We start from the raw sequence: 23,252 nt of genomic DNA on the forward strand, positions 1-23,252 counted from the left end.
TGGGACTCGCGCAATAAAAACTTAGAGCAAAGAAAGAAGACCGATGAGTTCCCGCCCAAACAGTTCCCGCGCAAATCAAACACCAAATCAACGTAATTTCCGCCCGTGGACCCGCTGTGTTTGTTGTTGTCTTCTTGGGCGCTGTCGTCGACTTCCTGCTTGTCTGAAACGTTACATGCCTTGTTTAGTGACCATTTTTACCATTTTTTTATCGGGGAACATCTCAAGCATGCGCGCCATGATAGTGGCAATCATTTGAAGATAATCCCTTTGTGGTGTTTTCCGAATGTACGTGATGAGCATGTATTAAATGCATGTCAGCCCCGTATGCACTTTGCAATCATCTCCTGATTTGACACCTTGAGGTACTTCTCGTTTTCTTCATCAGCCGAAAGTATGCCCTAGTCCTCAGTATAAAATTAAAAGGTCTGGGCATATGACATTTTGTAATCAATTATTTGGGGGGGGGGGAGTTTTAATAATGTATTATTTCGAGAACATCCTTTTCGGCCCGTCGGGGTGGTGATGCATTATTTGACGGTTTGCCCCCCGGGCCCACCGGCTAACATTAAAAGACGGTGGGAAAAGGTCCCATTACTTGGAGGAAATGAAGACGGCGGACTTGTGCTTGGTTGATGATTTGGGTCTTGGCAAAGTGCACTTTCCGCGGAGGCGACTCGGGCGAATTTGACCGTTGTGCGACATGGTGCCGCTGTGAGCCGGCTACTGGAACAAGTTCGAGCGACGACCATTATTTGTCATTATTGTCGACCACTGGTCGATTTCCTCTGGTAATCGGTGCACAAAATGTACTGTGGATGCCAGGCAAAATTGACCACTGCAGTGGTTGGCAGATACATGTACGTTGTAGTTGTTGCTCGACTTGTCCCGGGATGGCCGGACTGTTCGTTGGTCAGACAGTAATTTTCAGATTGTGTGAGTGGTTGTTTTTGTTGATTATCCCTGGTTGCATGGGTGGATTACAAGGTAGTTACTATGGGTGGGGTTAGATGATGGTTTGATAGGGATTGTCTTCCTTACCTGGTCTTGGTTGACCTATTGGCGGCCAGGCACTTTACGAATGGCAGACTGATCGGTGGCTAGCTGGCTGGCTCCGTCCCCTCTATGATTGGTTAATGGCCGACTGAACGGCCAACAGATTGGCTACTGCCCCACTTCCATGTTGCCTTAACGAGTAGAACCTTGGACGGGGGAGAGTGGTGGCTTGGTATCTGTAAGAGCTTATGGACAGGGTGGTCTCACTGGCGACTGTATTGGCGAGCTAGTTGGCTATGGCTGGCTGGCAAGATGACCACTGGGTAGGCCAGTCGCTGAAGTTGAATTGGTCAACATTCTGAAAAGACAAGATCTCTAATTAGAAGACGCCGATTTCTTTTCAACAAGATTAATGAAATCACGGCAGGCCTATCCTCGTACTACTTTTACTGCAGAAAAAAAACTTTGCAACTGTCTCACTGCGTCCCATTTAATTTGAAATCCTTTAGATTGACGGACGGTTATAGCCTATTTATACAAAGGGGCTTATTTCCCAGAAGACAATCTAACCTTTCAGTTGAGTGGCGTCTTTGAGCACATGTCTGGTTTATTTAATGAAGAACTCAACTGATTTGTTTTAATTAACCTTTTCGCCTAGAACTACCGCAGTCGGACACGGGACTAGTCCCAAACCGCTTCTTTACCGTGCGCAGCAATTTCACTGATGTGCGAACATGTCAAACGGAGTGTCTGCTCTATACTTTAATTTTTTCCCTCGATTACAGCGCAGCAGTGAATTCCCCTTTTATCGGGAGGGGTTGGCTTAAAAGACGCTCGAATTTGTTGAGATGCTTGGAATGTCTGAGGACCTGATGCTGAGGAAATTCGTGAAACTGGCTTATCAGACTCTCTCATTATTTTCAGACGAAAAAAAGTTCTCATGTTGGAGTGTTGCTGAAATTGAAACAATTATCTGAACTTCAGGGCCCCTATCGCGTGGTACCCTTGTTGTAGAAGCCAACGAGGGTAAATCCCCCACTCTGCAACCGCCCACAAAAATGACCCCCTAAAAAAACCCTTTTATTTTGGTTGAAAAATAATAAATCTGGAGTTGGTTTACATGATAGATGATAGAATTGAACAAAACAAATGTGGAAGAATGGTGACTTTTTGAATCCAATTCGTTCCATTCCTTTTAAAAGCGTATAACCCCCCCCAAAAATAGCCTCGCCCTCCACAAAGGCCTTAAAGGTTACGTAACCAAATTTCCATTTTTGTGCCCCCTGGAAAAATGTCCACCCCCCAAAGGTTTTGAATCCACCCTTGCATGCCTTTAGCCTTTATTGTTTTATTGTGTCACCATCACAGGCTATTTTTGCCGTAAACGTCGAGTCCGTATTTGCTTTCATTCACAGGATAATGTTCACTCGACTGTTTGATACGTGCATTGGGAATTGACGTTACGCTAATCACGAAAAAAATGCTTCAATGCCAAACAGAAGTATAACATTAGGCCTACATTACTTCTCTGTTTTCGTACTCTGTCCTTGTACGATTGACGAAAAAAAGATTATTTGGACTTTATTTTATTTATTTTGCTGACTGTTTGTGCAGGGGCTGAGCAGTGTATTTACGAAAATGTCTATACATCTGTTCCACGAACACAATTTTGTTCTATTAAAATCAAGGGCGCCCTCATGGGCACCTGCCAGAGGAGTCTTCGTCGTCAGGATGCCGCCTTGCGGTGTTTTGGTCTAACGTTTAGAGCTGTAGTATACGGCTTCTTTCGTCAGCACTTGGCCTGAATTTTTTTCTCTTTGTCTAATAAAATCATGACAGCCGGTTGTCGAGGTCCGCTGGACTGTGACACATCTTGCCACTTAGAGAGTACCCTATTATCTTCAACGAAAAAGTATTATAGTTGTGGTACGCCTAAGACTGGCTTCCGCCCCTGTGTTTATCGTCGGAAAATGGGCACTTTGCTTGAGTGATGTGATTTTTGTAAAGCTGACATTTCTGGAACGAAAAAAAAAAACAATTGGGTTGTTTGTAAACGCCTTGAGTAAAATTTAAACTCATTCGTTGGAAAGAATCTCTTCGTGAACTAAATAGCTAGAATTATTTCAGATTCGAAGGGGGCGTCAACCTGTCGGCTATTAATCGTCTTTGTGACAGATAAATACATTAATTTTGCAAAAAGCCAACAATGCTTCCATTAACTCTGCAGAGCTGTGGATGATTTCCGCGCCTTACCATAATCAATTTTGTATAAAAAGGGGGGCATTACATTGATTAATATTCAACAACTGCAGAGTAGTGACCGAAAATGTGCGTTCATGTACGCATCGACACCTCTGTGGAGAAGAGGAGAGTTGGGGTTAAGAACGCCGAGCGATGAATCCGACATGAGCGCCATTCAGTGTACCGCTCATTAAAGAACAAACCTCGATCAGGCACATCTGCACGCCACGGAGTTGCGCCATCCCCAAACGATCGTGTACGAGTCCGTGATGACTTGCTTGTCGGTGATACTCGTTGGAGTGAAAGCAGCGTGAACTAACGAAGAGTTTATTCCTCGATCGCGGAGTCACCGTAAGCTGACCGCTTCCTTGAAGTCTCACCACCCGGAATCGATTGAACTCTTTCGGGAGTGACCCGCACTCGTCATTTTGTTTGAACAAAATTTGTCTGATTTGCCGATTGACGGGAGGATCGTGAAATAGTTGTCGCAGTCTGCCACGGCTGCGCCTTTTGGTGGAAGCGAACAGCAGGGGAGATAATACACTTGGCTTACTTTTCGTCACGTCTCATCTTCGTTCTTCGGGCAAGGAAGGAAAGACGCCTCTCGCAAGTCCACATTTTCAGTGGTTCTCCGGGACACGCAGATGGGAACACTCTTAAATTAGCTCCACGACTCCGCATGAAAATTAAATTCGCCAAAACACAAGCGTGCCACAGACATCCTCTGATTCGTTTATTCATATCGGCCTCCACTTGAAACCCGGAACAAACTTTGGTATAATTTATAGCGATCACTTAGCTCGTGATCGTAACACCCCTGGTCGTACTCACAGGGCGGCTGGCAAACAAGGACAAGTCAAGATTTCCACCGCGTTTGGATTGTTTGCAAATAAACTGCGAAAAAAAGGCATCAACGACACGAGAGGCCAGACTGCGGCCTGTTTGAAGAGGATCGACGTTTTAGGGAGTAACAACGCGTGCGTATAATAATATTTCATTGAAATATATGTGGGCGCTTTTTCTGCCATTGCATTGTGCAAAAAAACTGCAGTGGGCTCCTTTTATGGAAAATTGTTCCAACTCGTCCAGTGTAAGCGATCTCTCCAAGAGTTCTAGCAAGATGGGGAAACGGCTGGGGAACTTTGGCGCACGGATCGGTAGCTACATGGGTATGATGTCGGACCAGTTCTTCGACTACGACACGCCCAAGATGGTGCAGATTAAGAGCAAGAAAGTGGGCCTCATCAATAGAGTAGTGCAGATTTGCGTCATTGCTTACGTAGTCATGTAAGTTTACCACTCACTTTTGGTCCTTCACGTAATTTCATTTGTTTACTTTATGTTTAGCATAAGCGGGAGTGTTTATAGCACTACTTTGGTCAAAGGACCAAAGGAAGAGTGTAAACATTTGTCCGTCATATGTAACCATATCCGTTGTATACCCATACAGTCATGTGTATCTGTATCTTTGGGAAGGGATTTACACGATAGAAAAAGTCAGATTTAAAATGCTGGCCTATTTTTTAAACAAAAAAATGTATAAAAACGATCTCGTTGGTTGATTGAATTATGACAGCCTTTTTAGAGGGACTTTTTTTCAAGTGTGCAAGTACATGTATATAGTTTACATTTTGATCATCGTTCGTAAAATCAATCCATACTTTTTTCAAAGAGTGTGAACCTAATAGTACATCGATACGGACTACGTACCGATATTTTTGCCAGAACGATTCGGAAAGTTCAGATAAGTGCACGTTCGGTTCCTTCCAAGTGCAATGATTATTCGTGCAGTTGATTGCCACGGCTTTCAAATAGAATCATGGGATTTTTTAAATATGAATTTCTTACTGTTACAACTAATTATGCCAGTGATAGTGAAAAAAGACTTCAAAGTGGTGTAATTTTGTTGGTCAGAATCGGTACACTAACTTTTCACAAGGAGGAATCTATAAAAACCAATGCGATTTGTCTTTCATCCTAGGGACAAAACGAGCGCGTTGAGTCAAAACAAGTACATAATGTATGGTTGAGATTTCAATTAGGTGAAGACGCTGAAGGCGCCTTCATGTTTAGAGAGATTTCTATGTAAAATTTCAGCAGGGAGCCCTTTAAACCAGCAAAGGTACACACAATCTGGGCAAGGTATAAAACTGAACGTAGTTCAAAGATGTAACAATGGACATACCACCGCCTATACCTGACACCTATAATTCCCTCCCTCTCAAAAGAGTTCTTCCCTACTGGCGCTACGGCAGAGGTTGAAATATACGACACGAAGAGCAAAAAGACAGTCTTACTGTCACAAGTACTGTTCGTAAACGACTGCCTGGAAGGATTTATGACAGCAGCCGGTAGACTAGTGACTAATTAAAGTCTGGGCTTGCTGTTTAAAAGAACAGCAGGTATGCATCTGCGGTTGCTTAAAATGACATTAACTGGTATACCAGGGACGTTTTTGTCAGAGGTTAACGATTCTGTGGAACATTATTCATACGTTTTGATATATGATGCACTGAATGGAGTTCACGGACACTGTACTTTTGCAGTCGGCGATAATGAGGAATTTCAACGTCATTTCACGTGACAGAAGGTAATGAAATATATGTCTTCGCGTGTCTTTGCAAACTCTTAAGACTGCCAGGAAACTCGTCGAAAAAGTACTTTAAAAGCTTCATATAAACGTGGGAAATTTTTAACACCTCACGAATAGCAGCGATCAAGCTTTAGACGATAACTAATGAAAAAAATGACATCAATAACAAAATACTACTCCATTTATAGGCATATTCGCAAAATAAGACAGATTTGCATCGGGGAACAGTAAGGAACTGCAGTGAATAGCGGAAAGAAGCACATCCGGGTATTTTTGCCCACGCACTTAGGCGGAGAGTAATCAATCGCTCAATGCAATTTTTATGCAAAAAATGTGCAATTTTTACGCTACAGAGTTCTCGCAGTAAGATTGTCCCTTCTTGCTTTCTTTGGGACCTACTAGTGTATGTCACACAGTACTTTGATTATCGAAATGCCCCACCTAAACTGCTGAAATAAAATGTTTTTATGATACAAGTTTTCAACATCATAACATAATTTTCCATCAATTATACATGGCTGAAAGCAAATCCACAATCTAAAATGATAATAACTGGGAACAGAACTGAAACTGGGCAAGAGCTAGCTGGGGAAGAAACGGAATTACTCCGAATACCTTGCTCACAATCGAACCCAAAACAGGATCTCACTACTACAACCAACATGGGACAATACGATCTTGGATCGCCTACCCCCGATGGCCTTGGATTATACTCTGGAGAACAAGTACATTTTCAGGTTCAAGTCAATCAGCAGAAAACATGCACACATCAGGTCTGTGCTGACATGTATGGATATTGTGGATAAAGCTGCTCTTCAGACTGCTCAAAATTGATGGTGCGTTGATTTAACGAGTCATTCTACAGGGTGTTTTGGAAAAATATGACAATTTGCGGATGTCAAGACGGGCACTGTAGGCCTATGTTGCTTATTTTTAATAGGGAGCGATCACTGGGGAATGTCAAATAGGTTCTTGGTAATCTTGTATATGAGGAGGAGTCTCGCTTGACGCCTCCCATCCTGTGGTGTGCGCCGACTTAACTCCTGTGTTAACTTGGTTACGGTGCACAGAACATTACGACTATTCAACTGCAAGACTGAACGGGACGAAGCGTGTTGAAACAAGACATGACGGTATTAATACACGAGTCCCAACAGTAAAAGCATGATCGGTTCACGAGTAAATCACTTTTTGGAAACTATATATTCAAAATGTTATGTTTTTCAAGAAGCTGTTAATTAGCTATATACAATAAAAGAATGCATGCCGTGGAACATTCTCAAGTACCGGTTGAGATTAAATATTGACTAAGAATCCTACATATAGAAATGTGCCACTTGGCCCAAGCTGATTGTGAATTATTGGATTGCAACAAATGATATAAAATGCAAGATGGATCCAATCAATTACGCAGATAAGAGCCCTAGCCATGATGTTCACTGTCATGATCATTATTTTCACAGGCCAAGGGTAGACGGGTCGGCCTATTTTAGAGACCATTCCGTGTAGTCCATCATCGCAGTCTCTTTTTCTTACCACCTGAGATCTTTTCTGAACCCACTCAGGATTTACTCCCTGTGCTTTGATTGGCTCCTGTGGTCCACGCTACGAGCAGAGAGCACTCTTTGTGGTCTAGTGGCCAGGCCGGATCGGCAAACAAGATTTACCATCCCCAAACGTCACCACACTGTTAAAGCAGAAGATGAGCGAGCAAACACTCATCCGTTCGCCAGTATGGAACCGGCTTGAAGGCAGTATCGAAGAAACCCGTGACGGCTCGGAAATATTAATGGATCGGGGGGGGGGTGCGTACGCCGGCCTTCAAGCTGTCTTGGTCTCCAATTGCAGTTATCAATTACTTGCTGGCGTGGTGTCCAGACCAGGCCATTTCTTTACAGCTGACTTTATATCTCCCGTAATTGTTGTCGACATCAGCCGACGCAATATCTAGTACGGAGTCGGTGTAGTTGGAAAAGGTGGACCGGGTGATACGTACAGAGAATTTAAGCCATTTTTATTGTCAAGTGAATACATGTCCTACAGCGCCCGCAACCATCTAGGCACGGATCATTTAAGACTAGAAGTTTCACCATCCAACAGCCGCACTAAATTTTGGTACTAAATTTTCTTCAAATCGCCCTTTGACTGAATTTCAATGATTCACGAGGGGGCGAGAGTACATGACAGATAATGACACAACTCCTTCGGGCACGTCGGTTAAATGGCTTACGTCACATGGTGCAGGGCACTGTAACTCATTTGACCTTTCTAAAGCTGATTCATGAGGCGGTGGTCCGGTTTGGACGAGCTGTTGACATTGCCATCACGTCTCAGGCTCGCGTATGACGTCAATACTAGTCCCCGCGGAAGAAAGTAGTCCCACCGTGTACCAATGAGGGAGCTTAATTTCGGGTAGGTGTCATTCGGAGTTTGTCTTGCTTCACCAAAGGTGCATCGAATCCTGCAACGATTAACTTCACTGAAACGCCATAATGCCTTTGGATCATATCAGATGCGGAACCCGTTCCTAAATCTATGACAAATTGCTTACGAAGCAGGTTATAAACTTGCACATTTTAACAGTAGGCAAGGTCTATTAACATTGACAACATCCGTCAGTAGGTTTTCGTTTTAAGGAAAACTGAGTTACGCATAATAGCTGTATTTGTAAAATTAAAGTCTGAATTAAACAAAAACAGAGACTCTAACTCTTGCACGACAGATTGCATTGTTATATTCTAAGTGCTACGTGCCCGCTCGTCCTCTGAAGCCTTTTGCGCTGGCTTCCGCGGAAACAGGCTGTTATGGCCGACATGAAGCCCGTCAGTTACAATCCAGAGGAAAGATCAGCTTTCCAAGTGCTACTTTGTTTCGCAAGAGCTGTTGTTTTAAGAGCGCCCGAATTGCCCGACAGCAGTTTTCATTTGTCACCACAAAAGAGTGGGATCCTTCATGACACCCGACTTCGAGCCCTACCGTGACAAGCCTCGCGCAGACCTGCCGGCCACGACCTGCTCCGGACGACCGGCTGTGAACGATGACGCCTCCCCGCGAATGTACCGTACGTGGATCAAACACGGGAATTTCTCTCGCTTGGTTGGGCAAGACACATCCTCGTTATTACACACCCTGAGTACCAAACACGTCTGCTGCCATTTTCAAACTACAGCGATAACAACATTTTGCTTTATTAGCAAGCATAACGACACCAGCTACTTAACATGACAAGCTGGTACCTCAAGCGAAGTAGGTCATTACTAACACTTTAAAAGACATTTCCGAGGAAAACTCGAATTGGAATGTTGGCGGCTTAGTAGCACAGAATTTGTTGGCAACTTTTAGACTAAGGATTCCCTGCTTACGCTCACGCCACAGTTGTAATGTTAATTACAGTGTCCCTGAACAAAACTTTGTCAGATAAACCAAACCAGTTCTACCGTAAGTTCATGTCAGGCTACATCCATCCCATGACTGCAGTCAGGCGTGGGCGATCGTCCCTACTCCAGTAGGTAACACACCTGCGCATGATGATGGGGGTATATATGGCGGGCAGACATCTTCATTGGTTGAGAATCTGGCTCTGATGCGACCCAAGGCGAGGAGGATGAGGGTTGGCAAGGGAAGCAGGGAAAGAGGACTGGACGGTACAAACACGTCATTTTAGAGTTCGACAGAATAAGGCCATGTAAAAAAAAAAACACAGTTGGTGATCGTCCCCGCCTGCCCCAAAGAAATACACCCGCCCCCTTTAAATATTTCTTATAGACTGAAACACGGTCTTTTGGATGATCCCACATTCAAATTTAACGACCTTCTGTTACGCGCTTGGGAAACGATACTTCCGGAAATCGCTGCTTACTCCCGAATGTCTACACGTACGAGTGCAGATGCACCCAACCTTGACTCCATGACGCGGCAAGATCTAGCCCATGGGAACGAGGTTGAGATTCATCAAACCGTTAGCGTGTTTGTGTAAGCTGCATACGAATTACTGGCTGCGGTTGCGGCAGCGTGCATAAACATATGGAAAATGGAGCAGCCGGTGAAGCGGCAACCACAATAGCTTTGCGGTCGCAGCCTAGCCAAAGTCAGTCATTCGGATGCAGCCTCTATGCTGCATGGGTCAATACTCAAAAGCGGTGACCATTCCCAGATACAGGTTCCACTTCAGTGAGCTACAGCACTGTGACCCTCTCTGAGAAAACCCTCCTATTTTGGCTTAGCTGTACAACCCCTATCTCCCTTTGTGATGAATGACTTGCTTGTGTAAAACCTTTTCGTAAAGAAGATAAATAAAACTCATTTCATTGAGGAAACTGCTCTTTATTTAACATGTTCCAGTCCAGCAAAGATGTATGTTGAACTGAACACACACAAAAATGCCTTCCGCCCAAGGATTAGAAAAAAAGGACGCTCACCAATAATTTATTTATTGTGGCCTAATGAATACAGATTTTACAAACCCCTCTTCACCTCAAACTACACATTACTCCTTTGCGCCCTCTGATGATTGGAACTTGAATTCGAAGTAACTTGAAAACACACATTTTTGGGGTTTCTCAACGCCGTAGAGTGTGGCTGTATCAACAAATAGCCATCCCCTTTCGTCAGGTGTGGAAGGGGTACCGATATATCCCCAACCCTGGGATGTCACTTTCCTGGATAGAGCGCCGTTAATTAGTCAGGGGTGACTGACAGACTAGCCATCTAGAGGCAAAATGAGAAGCAGCGCGATCGGTGCACCGTGCACGACCGCTGGTTGTTATTCCCTGTCCGACGCTTCCTGTATCCATCTTGATGTTCTGCCATCCCCAGAATCGCCGCTTTATTGAAGCAATAAACTGGCATGATGGGTAATTCACCGTTTGATTTTTTTTTTTGACGGAGAAGTTGCAGTTGTCAAATTCATCCATTGTGGCAACCATAAGATGGCACCCTCAACGTGTTTTTGCCATTCTTTCTGTCGGAGAGGTTGTGGGCTCTAGTCAGAGCAGCATTCTCAGTGTTTTTGTATCAAGCTCTTCCTATAAACCTTTCCCTCCTACTCCAACATCGTACCTCATCGTAGGGGTGCAGCTATAACAATGAGGAGAACATCTCAAGATTTGCCGACAGTACTTCAATAAGAGTGGGAACAACAACTCTCCTTTTTGTTGGCATCTGGGTAACAACTTCTCTTTGCAGTTGAAATGTAAAGGTCCTAAGCGACGCCTATCTCAAAGATTCAGTCTACCAAGGAACCCACCCGACATATAGGAAAATAATTTTTGAGTTCCCAACTGACAAGTACATTTTGTATTCTCTCGGTTGTGGTAATTTTTGTACTTCATGAACAAGAGACCGGCACTAATATCACGGGAAGGGTGGTGTGTCCCTACGGACTGTGGGTATGCCTCCTGAGTTCCATGATAAATCTCTTTGCCAATTGAAGAAGAAAAATGAAGGAACTTCCAAAGTAAGAAACAACTCCAAGAATTATTCTCAAGATAGATTGGAATGATTTATTTCTAATTGCGAAAGCTCGAGTGTTGACAAAGTGAAAACTGCTCAAGGAACGAGTATTTTATGTAGACACAAAGGCCTACAGTAAATATACAAATATAATGATGGAATGAAGTAATTAGGATTGGTAATGCAACGGATTGATGATGAAGTGCCAAGAGATAATAATGCATTCACAATATGACTGACGGTAAAACCATTGTGATATAGGTCTCGGTATAACCATCACCTTGCTCTGTTTCCATACAGAGTCAATCTGCGCCAGAAATACACAAGACTGAAAAAGTTCATAAAACAGACGTCAAGAAAATACACATGGACAACTCACATGGGTGAAACTTTTCACAGAACGTCCTCGACAATGTGGCGAACTTACTCAAAATGATGAATTCTGATCAAAGCTGAAACCCAAACTGAATTCACTTGTCTTCTGAACCGTATTAGGACAGGACAAAATTGTTCCGATGGATAAACTGCATAAAATTTCGAAAGTTTAGAGCGAAAATGAAACTTAAGTCTGGGCAAAATTTACTCTAGCCAGAAATATGCAGCTTATCATGAACGCCACGGCAAAGTAGGTCGCGTAAGCTTACAAAACTGGGCCTAAGGTCGGCACAAGAAAACAGTCTACAAATGTTTCATTCGTAAATTAATAAGACACATTTTTGCAGCATTGCAAAGATTATGAATGACACCAGATTGAGAGTTCATAATAGTTCAAACAGAAGAAACTGAGCAACATTTCTGAATTATGTCCAGTGATAGTATGAACGCCACAACAATGCATGACGTTGTCAAGGCAAAGGTGGACTTGTCTTCAGTCCTACCACCGCACAAACAAGTCATATGACGTCCTATATTTTAAAGTTAACCGTTCACTCTCTTAAGTGGTTACGTCATCTATACAGCGCGATCTGCATTATTAAATAAAACATACGACCCTTTGCACACTTGGGTCGGGTTCGGGCGGCCTGTTTCTTGTTTTCGCGTTCGAACGGCGGGAACACGACTCAAGAACTCTGTTCTCGGAACAGGATCATACACTACCTCCTCGTCAGGGTTTTACAGGAACACTCGGAAAACTCGTGAGATTTTAATTTCAAACAGCTGCAAAAAGTAGAGAGATGGCTTCCAAAGCCATAGACAATGGGAAGTTTCGCAAAGTTAACATTAATTATTTTCCGTAACACAGAAATGAATGTTCCTGTTTATACAGAAAAGAATACAGCCCATCCAAACATTAACTCTCGAATAACGTAGCCTACATGGACGCCGCCATGTTGCATGTTGCTTGTCACTAATACCAGCGATAACCGGTTGTTTGTTCCTGGCGTTCGAGCGGCCGACCCACGAACAACAAATCGAGCTGTTCGTGAACATACGGGAACAAACCGCCCGAACTCGGCCATAATGTGCAACGCTAAAACGAAAAAGCATGGTCTTACGTGCATACTGGCACGTAACAGCATTTGTCGATATACATGTAGTGCGAATTGGTACGGCCCGTCATTTTCATGTATCGGTGGTTTGAGGATAGGTGGTCATGTGACCAACGGATCGATTAGTCATTTCTGTGCGTGGGCGCCGCCATATTTCACTCGTTGTTCATGCATTAAATCAGTCACATGTGTGACCCGGATTTGAAGTGTCCTACCTTTGTAGTACTTTGTAGTACAGGGACAAACCCCCGGCAGGCTCAGCGTCACCCTTACGAGGAATTCGGACCCGTATGGAGTGAATTGGACCACTGGCGGCAAGCACCGTCTCGTTGTTTGCACAGCCTAGTCTCGGTGCGACACGCGGACTAACACTACATACATCATCGCGCCTTCTAATTACTCGTGCCTCTCGGATTCACAGGGACTAATGATATAAAGAGCTGATGAAGTAATCATTACTACTCATGAATGATAACTTTTAACCAGTAACTCTAATCTATACACGAAAGCAAGGAAAATGTGATATTTACCGAACAAACAGAGGAGTCGCCATTCCGCCTTGTTAATCCGTGACCACAGGGCGCCCTCATCTGACAACAGAACTAGACTGGTTAACCTCGTGTTTTTAATTTGATGAGCACTGAGTTTTTGGTTCTCAATCACTGAGGTATACATTACGCTACGGATTCATGCTTGCTCCACCAATCTTAAAAACCACGTAGCCTTATTTCCCAGGTTTTCTTATTTATGCGCATGCACGCGAGGGATCTGTAATTCTGGCGCGTGCAGTTTCCGACGTTTCGAATCCCGCGCATTTTCTTTGCAGCATCCGTTAGACTGGCGCCAGGTCCAATTTAAAAAGGCAAGGGCAGCGGATGATGGTTTTGGCTTTTCAACAGGCCGCTCTAGATGGTGTGTCATATATTTGTGTAGGTGTGCCGAGGACTTTGCTCAGATTATGCAGTTTAAAACGTCTGAGATGCAATAAATTTTTGTAATTTACTCGAGAAAATGCATCGGTCAGAGCATTATGATGTGAAGGAAAGCAGCGACCCAGGATGTTTATAACAATTTTCAACAAAAGTTTTCTGCATATTTTGTCAAAAGGATAGTGTCTGTACTTTACGTACTTAATTGTATCCCCTTCAAACCCCTTCTTCAAACTAAATTCGCAAAGTTAAGCAAGGTGTAAAACTATCCTGTTTATTTTATCACAGTTATTTCTCAGTGCGTTATAAAAATCAGTGCAGAATAGAGGCAAAGCGAAGGTTGCAAGGAGGAAAGCGTTGATCTCGATTTTAAAGAGATCAATGAGGGAAAGTACTCAAACCTCACAGAGGCCCACTACCTGCATATGTAACTGGCACACAGAAATGAAAAGATGAAATTCAGGAAGGCGGATATCAGGAAAACAATTATGACAGGTTGTAAATCTCCCATGCACGTAAGCGCCCAACCAGCCTTCCGGGAAACATGCTTACGAGGTGTAAATCAACCCCCTATTTCTAATGTCAACTAGTCCTTCTTGAATGTCAGCGCTGTATATCAAACAACAGATACCCTTTACTGTGTGTTTCCAGTCGACCTGTCAGGAGTGTTGTAGTAGAAGTAGTAAATGGGTGGTCCATGCGTGGGATGTAAGCTTTCTTTATTAGACCAACAGCGGAAAGCATAGAACGATGCGCGCTTGGATGATAAAATCTGAATAATCCTCGATTCATTCACTGATTCCTCAAGCAAACTTATCTCATTATCGCTACGGTTAAAGATCTGCATTTATTAAAATTTGGATAATGCTTTTGAAAAGTATTTGTAACAATGCAAATCTCGCAGCCACAGGAAGCAGCCGTGGGTCTTGTTCCTTACAGTCTGAGAGGTAATTTGTTCCGCACAGTATGCATCTTTTGCTAACATTTTTTAAGCACGACGATTCAAGGTCAGGTCATGTTTCACGCAAATTCGAAGTAAGAGTATCAGGAACTGCACTGAAACTTTGTGTTTGCGATGTTTGCAAATGAAATTTCGAAGTTTGCTGTCGCTTCAGGTCCGAATGTAGGTGCAGGTTGGATCCCACGATGCCTTGTTTACACGCGCCACTTCCTCAGCTCACCGTCGTCATAACAGGGCCCCGGAAATAATTAAATATAAGCCCCTTCTTAATCCTCGGGTTGTGCAGAGAATCGAGATAATTCAAATGCAAGCGAGCCGAAAACTCTATAGCAAGCTGCTGGTATTATGACCGAAGCACTGGAGCGTTACCTTGCATACGTGTCAGTGGCAGCGTGCTCGATTGACATGAAAGGGGATTGCTGAATGTCTTGTCAGGGGCGAGTGATATGTCATCAGGAAATCGACACGATTTGACTTCTTGTGGAGGGAAATCAGCAAATTAAATTGAACAGATGGCGTACCAAACAATTTATAGCATCACAAATTGGATCGAAGCAGCTGATTATGGTCAACGCGTTTTTCTAATGTAATTCCTAAACAATATGTAACATGGTCGGCGTTTAAACTTCAATCGATACTTAACCATCGAGCTGAAATAAATAAAGATATAGCTTGAAAATCGACAATCAAAGTTCAAGATCGATGAATATCGAATGTAACGACGAAATAAAAATAGCACTCATGCAGCAATTCGACACCCAATTACAAATTGGATTGAAGCAGTTGATTAAAGTCAACGCATTTTTCCAAAGTAATTCCTGGACAAGATGTAACATGGTCAGCCTTTAACTTCATAGATAAGTAACCATCGAGCTGAAATAACGCAGTATTTTTAGCCGGAAATTCGCAGGGCATGAGTTTTTAAGGAGCACCTCTAAGGCAAACGTGTTTTCTCAGATTTTATCTGTTGACATAAATATGGAAGCATCCAATCGAACGCATTTGTCTTCAGAGCTCAACTATAACAAGCTTAAAAGGGCCTTTTCTATTCATGCCAAGATAAGAATTCTCAATGTAGATTGCGTCATTCGGAGAAAACAGGGGAACCCGCGCCCTGTGTCCGTAGTGGATAAACCCCATACTTGCCAAATAATGCATTTAGGTATTGTTTAGCATGCATAAACAGAAAAAAAGCCCTTTTAAGCTTGTTATAGTTGAGCTCTTAAGACAAATGACACTGCATTCGATTTGGATGCTTCCATATTTATTTGAACAGATAAAATCAGAAAAAAACTTGTTTTCTTCAGAGGTGCTCTTTAATGCTCAGCTCCAAAGAAACTGTCCTTTGATTATTGTCTCGTGGGTTACAACGCGTATTAAACCACTATCCTTCAGAGACTTATAAGATAATATCACACTGATAGTTTTGGGGCATCTGTTATTGGCAATGTGTGCGTATTTCATCACACTGAATGGCATCTACATTTTCTGCAGGTGAGCTCGTCAACTAGGGAAAACCAGTTTTTTTCTTCTATTAGAGCTCAGCGTATATAATCTGGTGATGTACAATGCGCCGATCTGATCTTTGCTGCTCACTGGATCTCGTATTATGACCGAGAATTGTTCCCCACCCTTTAAACACATCATATCACGAACAGGGAGTCATCGCATCGGGATTATTTTCCCCATCAATTTGCTCAGGCAATTTGGTATGATTATCCCCCAAGAGGCAATATCCAAGCAAGCAATATAAAGTGCACATCGCCTGCATGTTGTTGCCGAATTATTTTCTTAGAAATGTGCGCCATCTGTCCCTCAGAAATGACGGTCGCTCTGCACATCTGGCTTCATATTTTCTACCGAGAAATCGATAATCGACTGTTTAATAGTTTTTATCGATGATCGATCTTTAAGTTGGGGATGCGCAAGCCATTGAGTTCTCTGAAATGTTTTGTTTGGCACATCTTTTATATTTAAGGAAAGTGTGGCGATGATACTTCTTGTTTACAATTGTTTACAATAATTGAATGAACTCTATCGTCGAACCATGAGTGGTGAATTCAGCATAGGGGCGGCGGCCGGTGTGTTGACGGAGGGGTAAAATTGAGGTGAACCGTACACAGGACCCATAAGCGGCCATATTTTTATCGAAATTTTATCGTGGCAAGTTACATTTACACGATGATTTCAGTTCTATGATATTCAAATCGTGTTTGATATGAGTGACACCAAGGTTGTGTCTTATTGCTTTACTTTATAACCCCCGTTCAATACAGTCAAAATCTTGTCCAAGGCCTGAATACGCTTCAAAAATTGTTCTGCCGTCGTTATTTGATGATACGCCTTGAAATTTAAAGCCTTCATAATATGTATTACCACTTTGCAGAGTTATTTTAACTCTGGAGTGTCGAAACCGGAGTGCTGAAGCAGTATCATATTTCTGTGATATCTTTCTTCCTATCTTGGCCATATTAACATGAGTTTATGTATCTTTATCATGATGTTTCCATGTTTATCTTGTTCTATGTAGTCGCACTGGCAAAAGGGCATGTAATACAATTTCACATATTCATAAAAGGGAACAGATAATTTTTCCTTTATGCCTCAGTTTGTTTACATAGCTCTGAATGACAGAAAAGTAAGATGGCTGCCCCATGATAGAGGTCTATAAGATATCACGCGTTGAGCTAACGCAGCAGTTTTTGCAATTTAGTATTTTGGGGCTTACACAGACAGTCTTTGTTAAGTTCAGAATTGATACAGCATCCTTTTACTAGAACCCGCAGAAAATTGCTCTGACGCGGGCAGAAACAATCTCCATTTTTTTCTGTCAGATGAACGCCCAACAGGTGCTGGAATACATCAGAATATTAAATCAGACATAGCCAACGGTGTTATATGTCAACGGTGTAATGATACATGCGCGCTAATGAAAAGCATCATATGTGCCTTCGATCATAAGATTAACATCTCCATTTTGTATGCGTTATAAAAAATAAAGATAATCTTATTCTATTGACGTTAGCAAACACTGAAAATCCACATGTGAACAATTATATTAAAACTACAAAATAAACGATAAACGAGTTAATTCAGCGTAATTAACCTACTAAAAACATAATTCGTTGTGTGTGATTTTTCACATGATGTACACTTGTAAACAGATAACTCAATTACGCCTCTGTGCGGAGACAGCACACAAATGAAACCCACATACTGTTCCGAACGAATGTAATCCTTTTCAGAAGATGGTCATTTTGATTTTCATGAAAATGCAACTAAATGATAAATATTTGAACATCAATATTAGTTAATCCATAAATGCATGATTATTTTAATAAATCCAGTGACTTTTATTGGACATTCTCGATGGCTTCCACAATGAAGGAAAGCACTGTCTTAGGGTTTGTACCCAGCGACCGTCACGGAACGGTGGCTTCATACAGTAACGGTGGTCACATTGCTTAGCACCAATGGCGGTGTATATCATGTTCATGTAATGTTGAAGATATTTTACTTGCGTAGAAATGAAGTTTACATATCAGGTTCATTTTTGAAAACATCTTTAGGAGACCACGGATCTCTCAGCCAAAATTGCTTTTGCGAATTTGTTTTCAGAACGGTGAAATATTTAGACCCCCCGAAAAAAACAAGCCTGACTGAATTTGTACAGTTAGCTGGGCACATTTATATGTCCATTCTCTGTGGCTAGACTTAGCCAACCTGCTGTCACGTACAATATATCACACGACACTGCACTGTGGCTAGAAACCGGTTTATTGCGAAATTTAAAATCTGTTCTGTATGTGCTTATAGTGAAGTAGATGGACTTTTGACAAAAATTCGAGTGCAATTCACGATGTTTCGTGTTTTTCTTGATTTATTTCCATGTCAAGTTCGTGAAAATCATCCATTGGGCTGTTTTTTTTTCATTACAAGCATCAACCAACGAGTGGCGTGTTGCCGGTTCGTCAGTAAGCCGCCACGAATGTTTCTTTGCACATTTTTTCATCTCTCTCACGCCTTCTCTCCCATGAGAAGTATTTTTTGCATCCCCAAATATCTCCCTACAATCAGACATACACACAGGCCTGTATAAAGCTTATTAATGGGGAATGATTCGCCGTCCTTTCTCAAACATTATTTCCACACAAGGAATCTAATTACAACCGCAGTTGATGGTTTTTTGCTTTTCCCCGCCATAGAAATCCGGTGTGATCCAGGACCATTGAGGTGTTTGCATATCATCACTGTACAGCAGGCTTTTAACAAAAATCACCTGCTGTTCATATCTCAATAGTTCAGGGTGCTATCTGATGTATACAGTGTGTCCCCAAATGGTGCAATCAGTGTTGTCCATTTCAAACCATGAAATGTCAACATGCGGTATTTACAACTAACATTCATGGTTTTAAAGAGATCACTTTCAGCTTCACGATGGTTGACAGTTTCACAATTCCAGTATTGGACACCGCATTGTACAAGACTATTTTAGTGTAATGAAGTTCTATTGGCATCGACATAGAATTTCTTTTGAGAGGTACTTCTGGTATGATATGAGTGAACCTTTCAGGTAAGTTTAAAGTATGATTTAAAATACAGTGGCAGCTTATCATTCATACATTTATACATAAATACCTAACTGATATTTATAAAGGTCAAATACCTCTAGCACTTCATCTATCTTTCTATCCATCTCGTTTACTTTTGGTAATCCGGAGATATTTTCCATTGAATAAAAGCACTGGAAATTGAGTTTTGGCCACTTATCAATAAAAGCTTATCCTCCGCATACTTCGATGCATGGCACACTGTGAAACTAAACTCTAAAAGTAAAATGAGAGTTTCGGTTATTTCAGGTAAGTCTAGTGATCAGACTAAAAAGGAGCAAAAACTCCTTTTTTATTGCTGGTGATTACTCTGGCATGTCTCTGGGTCGCCATACTCTGAGGGTGTCATCCTCAAAACCATGTGTTATAAATAGTGCCTCTTGACATTTAATATTTAAAAGAGGTATTATTTAATTGCATTTTTTTTTGCATTTGCAAAACCAAGCTCATCCCCATTCGTCAAATATGAATATAAGGGCAATGATGATACTCTGGTGACCTATTAAGGAAAAGGCGCCGGTCAGACGGCAGCGACTGGTGACTGAATGCTAGACCAAAAAAACGTGTCTCAAATGGCGTCTGAATGTTATAGGTTATAATTTTTCTGAATGCGTCTGGCAAAGAGGGCTGCGTAAACGCACAGGCGATGCCAGGCAAGAAAATTTCTTTTCGAGATTTTTGTTTTGTTAATTGACAAATGACTTATAAGGTCTGTATGACTTAAAGCTCTGTCTGAACCGTGCGTCTAAAGGTGTAGTCTATTAGGTCTTCGCTGATTTCATATACATCCGTTGCAGTAGCTTATAGGGGAGATATCGTCTTCACATCGCCCTCACTTGGTCAAACAGGAGACAATGTTTAATTATGTTAATTACCGTGAAACTGGCGTCTGTTGTCATGAGAGTTGCCTTGAGTGCGACTTACATTTAACGAGAATGGAAAGTTAATATGCACAGGGAGAAAATGAATAGCATTATTGTGAAACTGGCGTGCACACATGAAAACTGATATGAAAGATTGCCCTTGAGAGAACGCAGAGGTAAATACATGTAATACGAAAATATAAATCCAAAGGAAAAGATGGCTGAAACTAAACTTGAGAAACATGTAAAGTAATGATAAATGCTTGAAAAACGTGTTGAGAAGAAGGGGAAGAGCTTGGGTCCTTGAAGGTTGGGCCTTATATTGACATGTGAAGTCCCATCTGAAAAAATGCACATTTATGTACAACCTGATACATGTGCGTGACACCAACTGGATACGAGCAATCTTCACCCTACAGTACACAACGCTACGATGGAGTGTCGCTGCTGTATGGCGCATAACACGTCCCAGTCGTTACACGATCAAGGTCAGGGCTGTCCTTACAGCCCGTGACGCGTCATTATAAATTAATAAAGGTTCATAAAATTTGAAGGAAGTAAGTAGAGCATTTTCCACCCTAATTGCATCCTGCATACGCGGTGCCAAGGAAAGGCAACATCATAGCTGACAAAGCACTTGCACTGACCGTGATCTGGCGCCTACCACGCGGAGGGTGTGGGGAGATCTCTTTACCCATCATGGCCCATTTCTTTCATGAGCTGTCGCGGTTTGGGTTCCCAGAGGGGCAGTTTGGGCCCCCTCCTTAGTCATTACAAGCCGACCAGATATCACCTCTAATCTTTGCATTTCTGCCCGAGACTACATACGTGAGATACATCGGAAAGAAACCTCGCTGAAGCACGGATTCTTGTCCACGAACAGCCGGACTTTCAACGCTGGGCCGTGCACATGCGCGTGTCCTCGGAAAACTCGTGCCTCAAACGACCAATTCGGTTCCGGACACGGTTGGGTTACAAGTAGGCTACCCAGTCATTTTGCCAACGGGGGAATGCAATGTGAATGCTTTCATTACAATCTACATGTTATGATCAGATGCAAATTTGAAGCCATCAAGAGCTCCTAATTCCTGTGTGTTTCAAACAATAATTTATGAAAATCTCTTGGACTAAATATCAAATCGCGTATGCCAACGAACATGAAATAAGCTCATAATAACAGACAAAGACGAACATGCAAGATGAATGATACACCTTCTGTTTCTAAAACGTGTCATTTTTCAAGACATCTCAGATCCAAATAATTTCGGCCTCGTGTGATGTTGATTTTAGAGGTTACCGTTCAGATTGGTAATAACTCATGACCTAGCTGCACGTCTAATTTTGTATTAAATGCTGGTCAGGGGTTCACGAAAATTCTGAAAAAAACGCAACATTACTAAACGCAGTCGGATAACAAAATTATCGTCTAAGAAAGATGTAATATTCCGACAGAGTGTAGGCCAAGCAGGTGTGACACCGAATACAACAGGAGAATGTTCGAGAGAAATAGCGCTGGAACCCTTAGGCGTGTTTTCACGCTTGACAGGCGGTTACGACCCGCGAAAACCAAACCAAGCACTGCACATGCACGTGTCCTGGCACTTCGCTCCGTGACCTGCACATCTTTGTGTCCGACATGTAGGTTATGTCAACGCGGCCATATAGCGGCTCTGACTGGAGGATAACATGATTGGAGTTTCAACAGCTTGTTGGAGATTGGAAGATTTGCTCAGAGGCTGGGGAAAATATTGACTTTAGGTCTCGAACCTGGACACTTTGTGACTGTGACAAGAATGTTTCTATTCAAAGGCACTCAGACGAAGACATGAGTACTTTCTGCAAACTTGTGTAATTTTTCTCTGCGCAATTTGTTCAGTTGCAAACATGTAGTTAATTTATTTTTAAGGAAACAAATATGAACCCCTTTCAGAATCCAACTTGTAGGCTTATAAGGCAGAATGCTAACCGAAATCCCTCTTTATAAAATTATTCTGTAACCTTCTAAAACGGGGGTCTACTAACGGAAAACAAACTACGTTTGCGCTTCTATCGATGTACTGTGTACCCATGAATTGTTGATTTTTAACTTAGTCAACACTTGACTGCCTGCCTGACCTTATCGTAGGCGTTGCCAGGACGACGGGGGGGGGCAAAGCGCTCATTGGCAGCATCTTACAAGTTGTTAACAGTGGAAAGGGTCATTTCCGAGCATTTTAAGGAAAGTTTGTGATTTCTGCGCCTTTTCCTTCCATTTTCTGTATTTTTTTCTATTACTCTCTCTAACCTCTATGATAGTTTTCATTTTTCCGGGTGTGCTCACCCATTGCTCTCATTACAACCGGCTATGGTGTTTCTGGACACGCATGCTTTCACCAGTTGCAGCGTACTGTACGCAGGTGTGTTGCTAAAGGGGGTTGTTGGGGTGGCCCAGTCTTCGTTGTTGGCAAAATCAGCATTCCTTTCGGCAGAATTGTGTAGCTGTCAGAAAATAAGGCCATAATGAACAGCGCCATCTTGTGGCCAGAGATGTAGCGTCCTATCTACCTTGAACAATTCTGTTGATAATTTATCCATTCTGTTTGCTTTTAGAATATATAGTGGTCGGTGCATTTTTTCTGCAAATAGCTTCTTGCTAGGGATGCTCTTCATTGACCTGCAATTTGGGTCTCCCTTTCCATTTAAACTGGTTTGTGCGCTGTGACCAGGAGCCGAGTTCGGGCGGCTTGTTCCCGTATGATCACGAACTGCTCAATTTGTTGTTCATTTGTCGGCCGCTCGAACGCCGGGAACAAATAACTGGTTATCGCTGGTAGTTACTGACAAGCGCAACATGCAACATGGAGGCGTCCATGTAGGCTACGTTATTCGAGAGTTAATGTCTGGATGGGCTGAATTCTTTTCTATATAAACAGGAACATTCATTTCTGTGTTACGGAAAATAATTAATGTTAATTTTCAAAACTTCCCATTGTCTATGGCTGTGGAAGCCGTCTCTCTACTTTTTGCAGCTGTTCAAAAATCAAAATCTCACGAGTTTTTCCGTGTGTTCCTGTGTTCCTTACGAGGAGGTGGTGTGTGATCCTGTTCCAAGAACAGTGTTCTTGAGTCGTGTTCCCGC

General features: G+C 42.4%; 2 protein-coding genes across 5 annotated transcripts in view; one reads left to right on the forward strand and one right to left on the reverse strand.

Moving 5' to 3' along the window:
• Positions 1-13,515, reverse strand: part of LOC110988841 (GATOR1 complex protein DEPDC5-like) — a 127,457-nt gene extending 113,942 nt beyond the window's left edge. For both annotated transcript variants that reach the window (XM_087141058.1, XM_087141059.1), the window contains exons 1-2: positions 13,302-13,515; positions 1,042-1,354 (exon numbers count right to left, since the gene is read on the reverse strand). The gene's annotated coding sequence lies outside the window, so the exon portion shown is untranslated. The remainder of the gene's footprint in view (positions 1-1,041; positions 1,355-13,301) is intronic.
• The window catches only part of LOC110988842 (P2X purinoceptor 4-like), a 62,920-nt gene continuing 42,921 nt past the window's right edge, over positions 3,254-23,252 (forward strand). Inside the window, exon 1 of one of the 3 annotated variants that reach the window (XM_022252742.2) lies at positions 3,254-4,524. In XM_022252742.2, the coding sequence (XP_022108434.1) occupies positions 4,244-4,524 (281 nt within the window). In that variant the 5' untranslated portion in view covers positions 3,254-4,243. The remainder of the gene's footprint in view (positions 4,525-23,252) is intronic. The other 2 variants (XM_022252739.2, XM_022252741.2) reach the window with 2 other exon arrangements.

This window comes from Acanthaster planci, linkage group LG09 (assembly GCF_054643075.1).
Source record: "Acanthaster planci isolate LZ-2023a linkage group LG09, COTS_SCS, whole genome shotgun sequence".
Classification (NCBI taxonomy): Eukaryota; Metazoa; Echinodermata; class Asteroidea; order Valvatida; family Acanthasteridae; genus Acanthaster; species Acanthaster planci.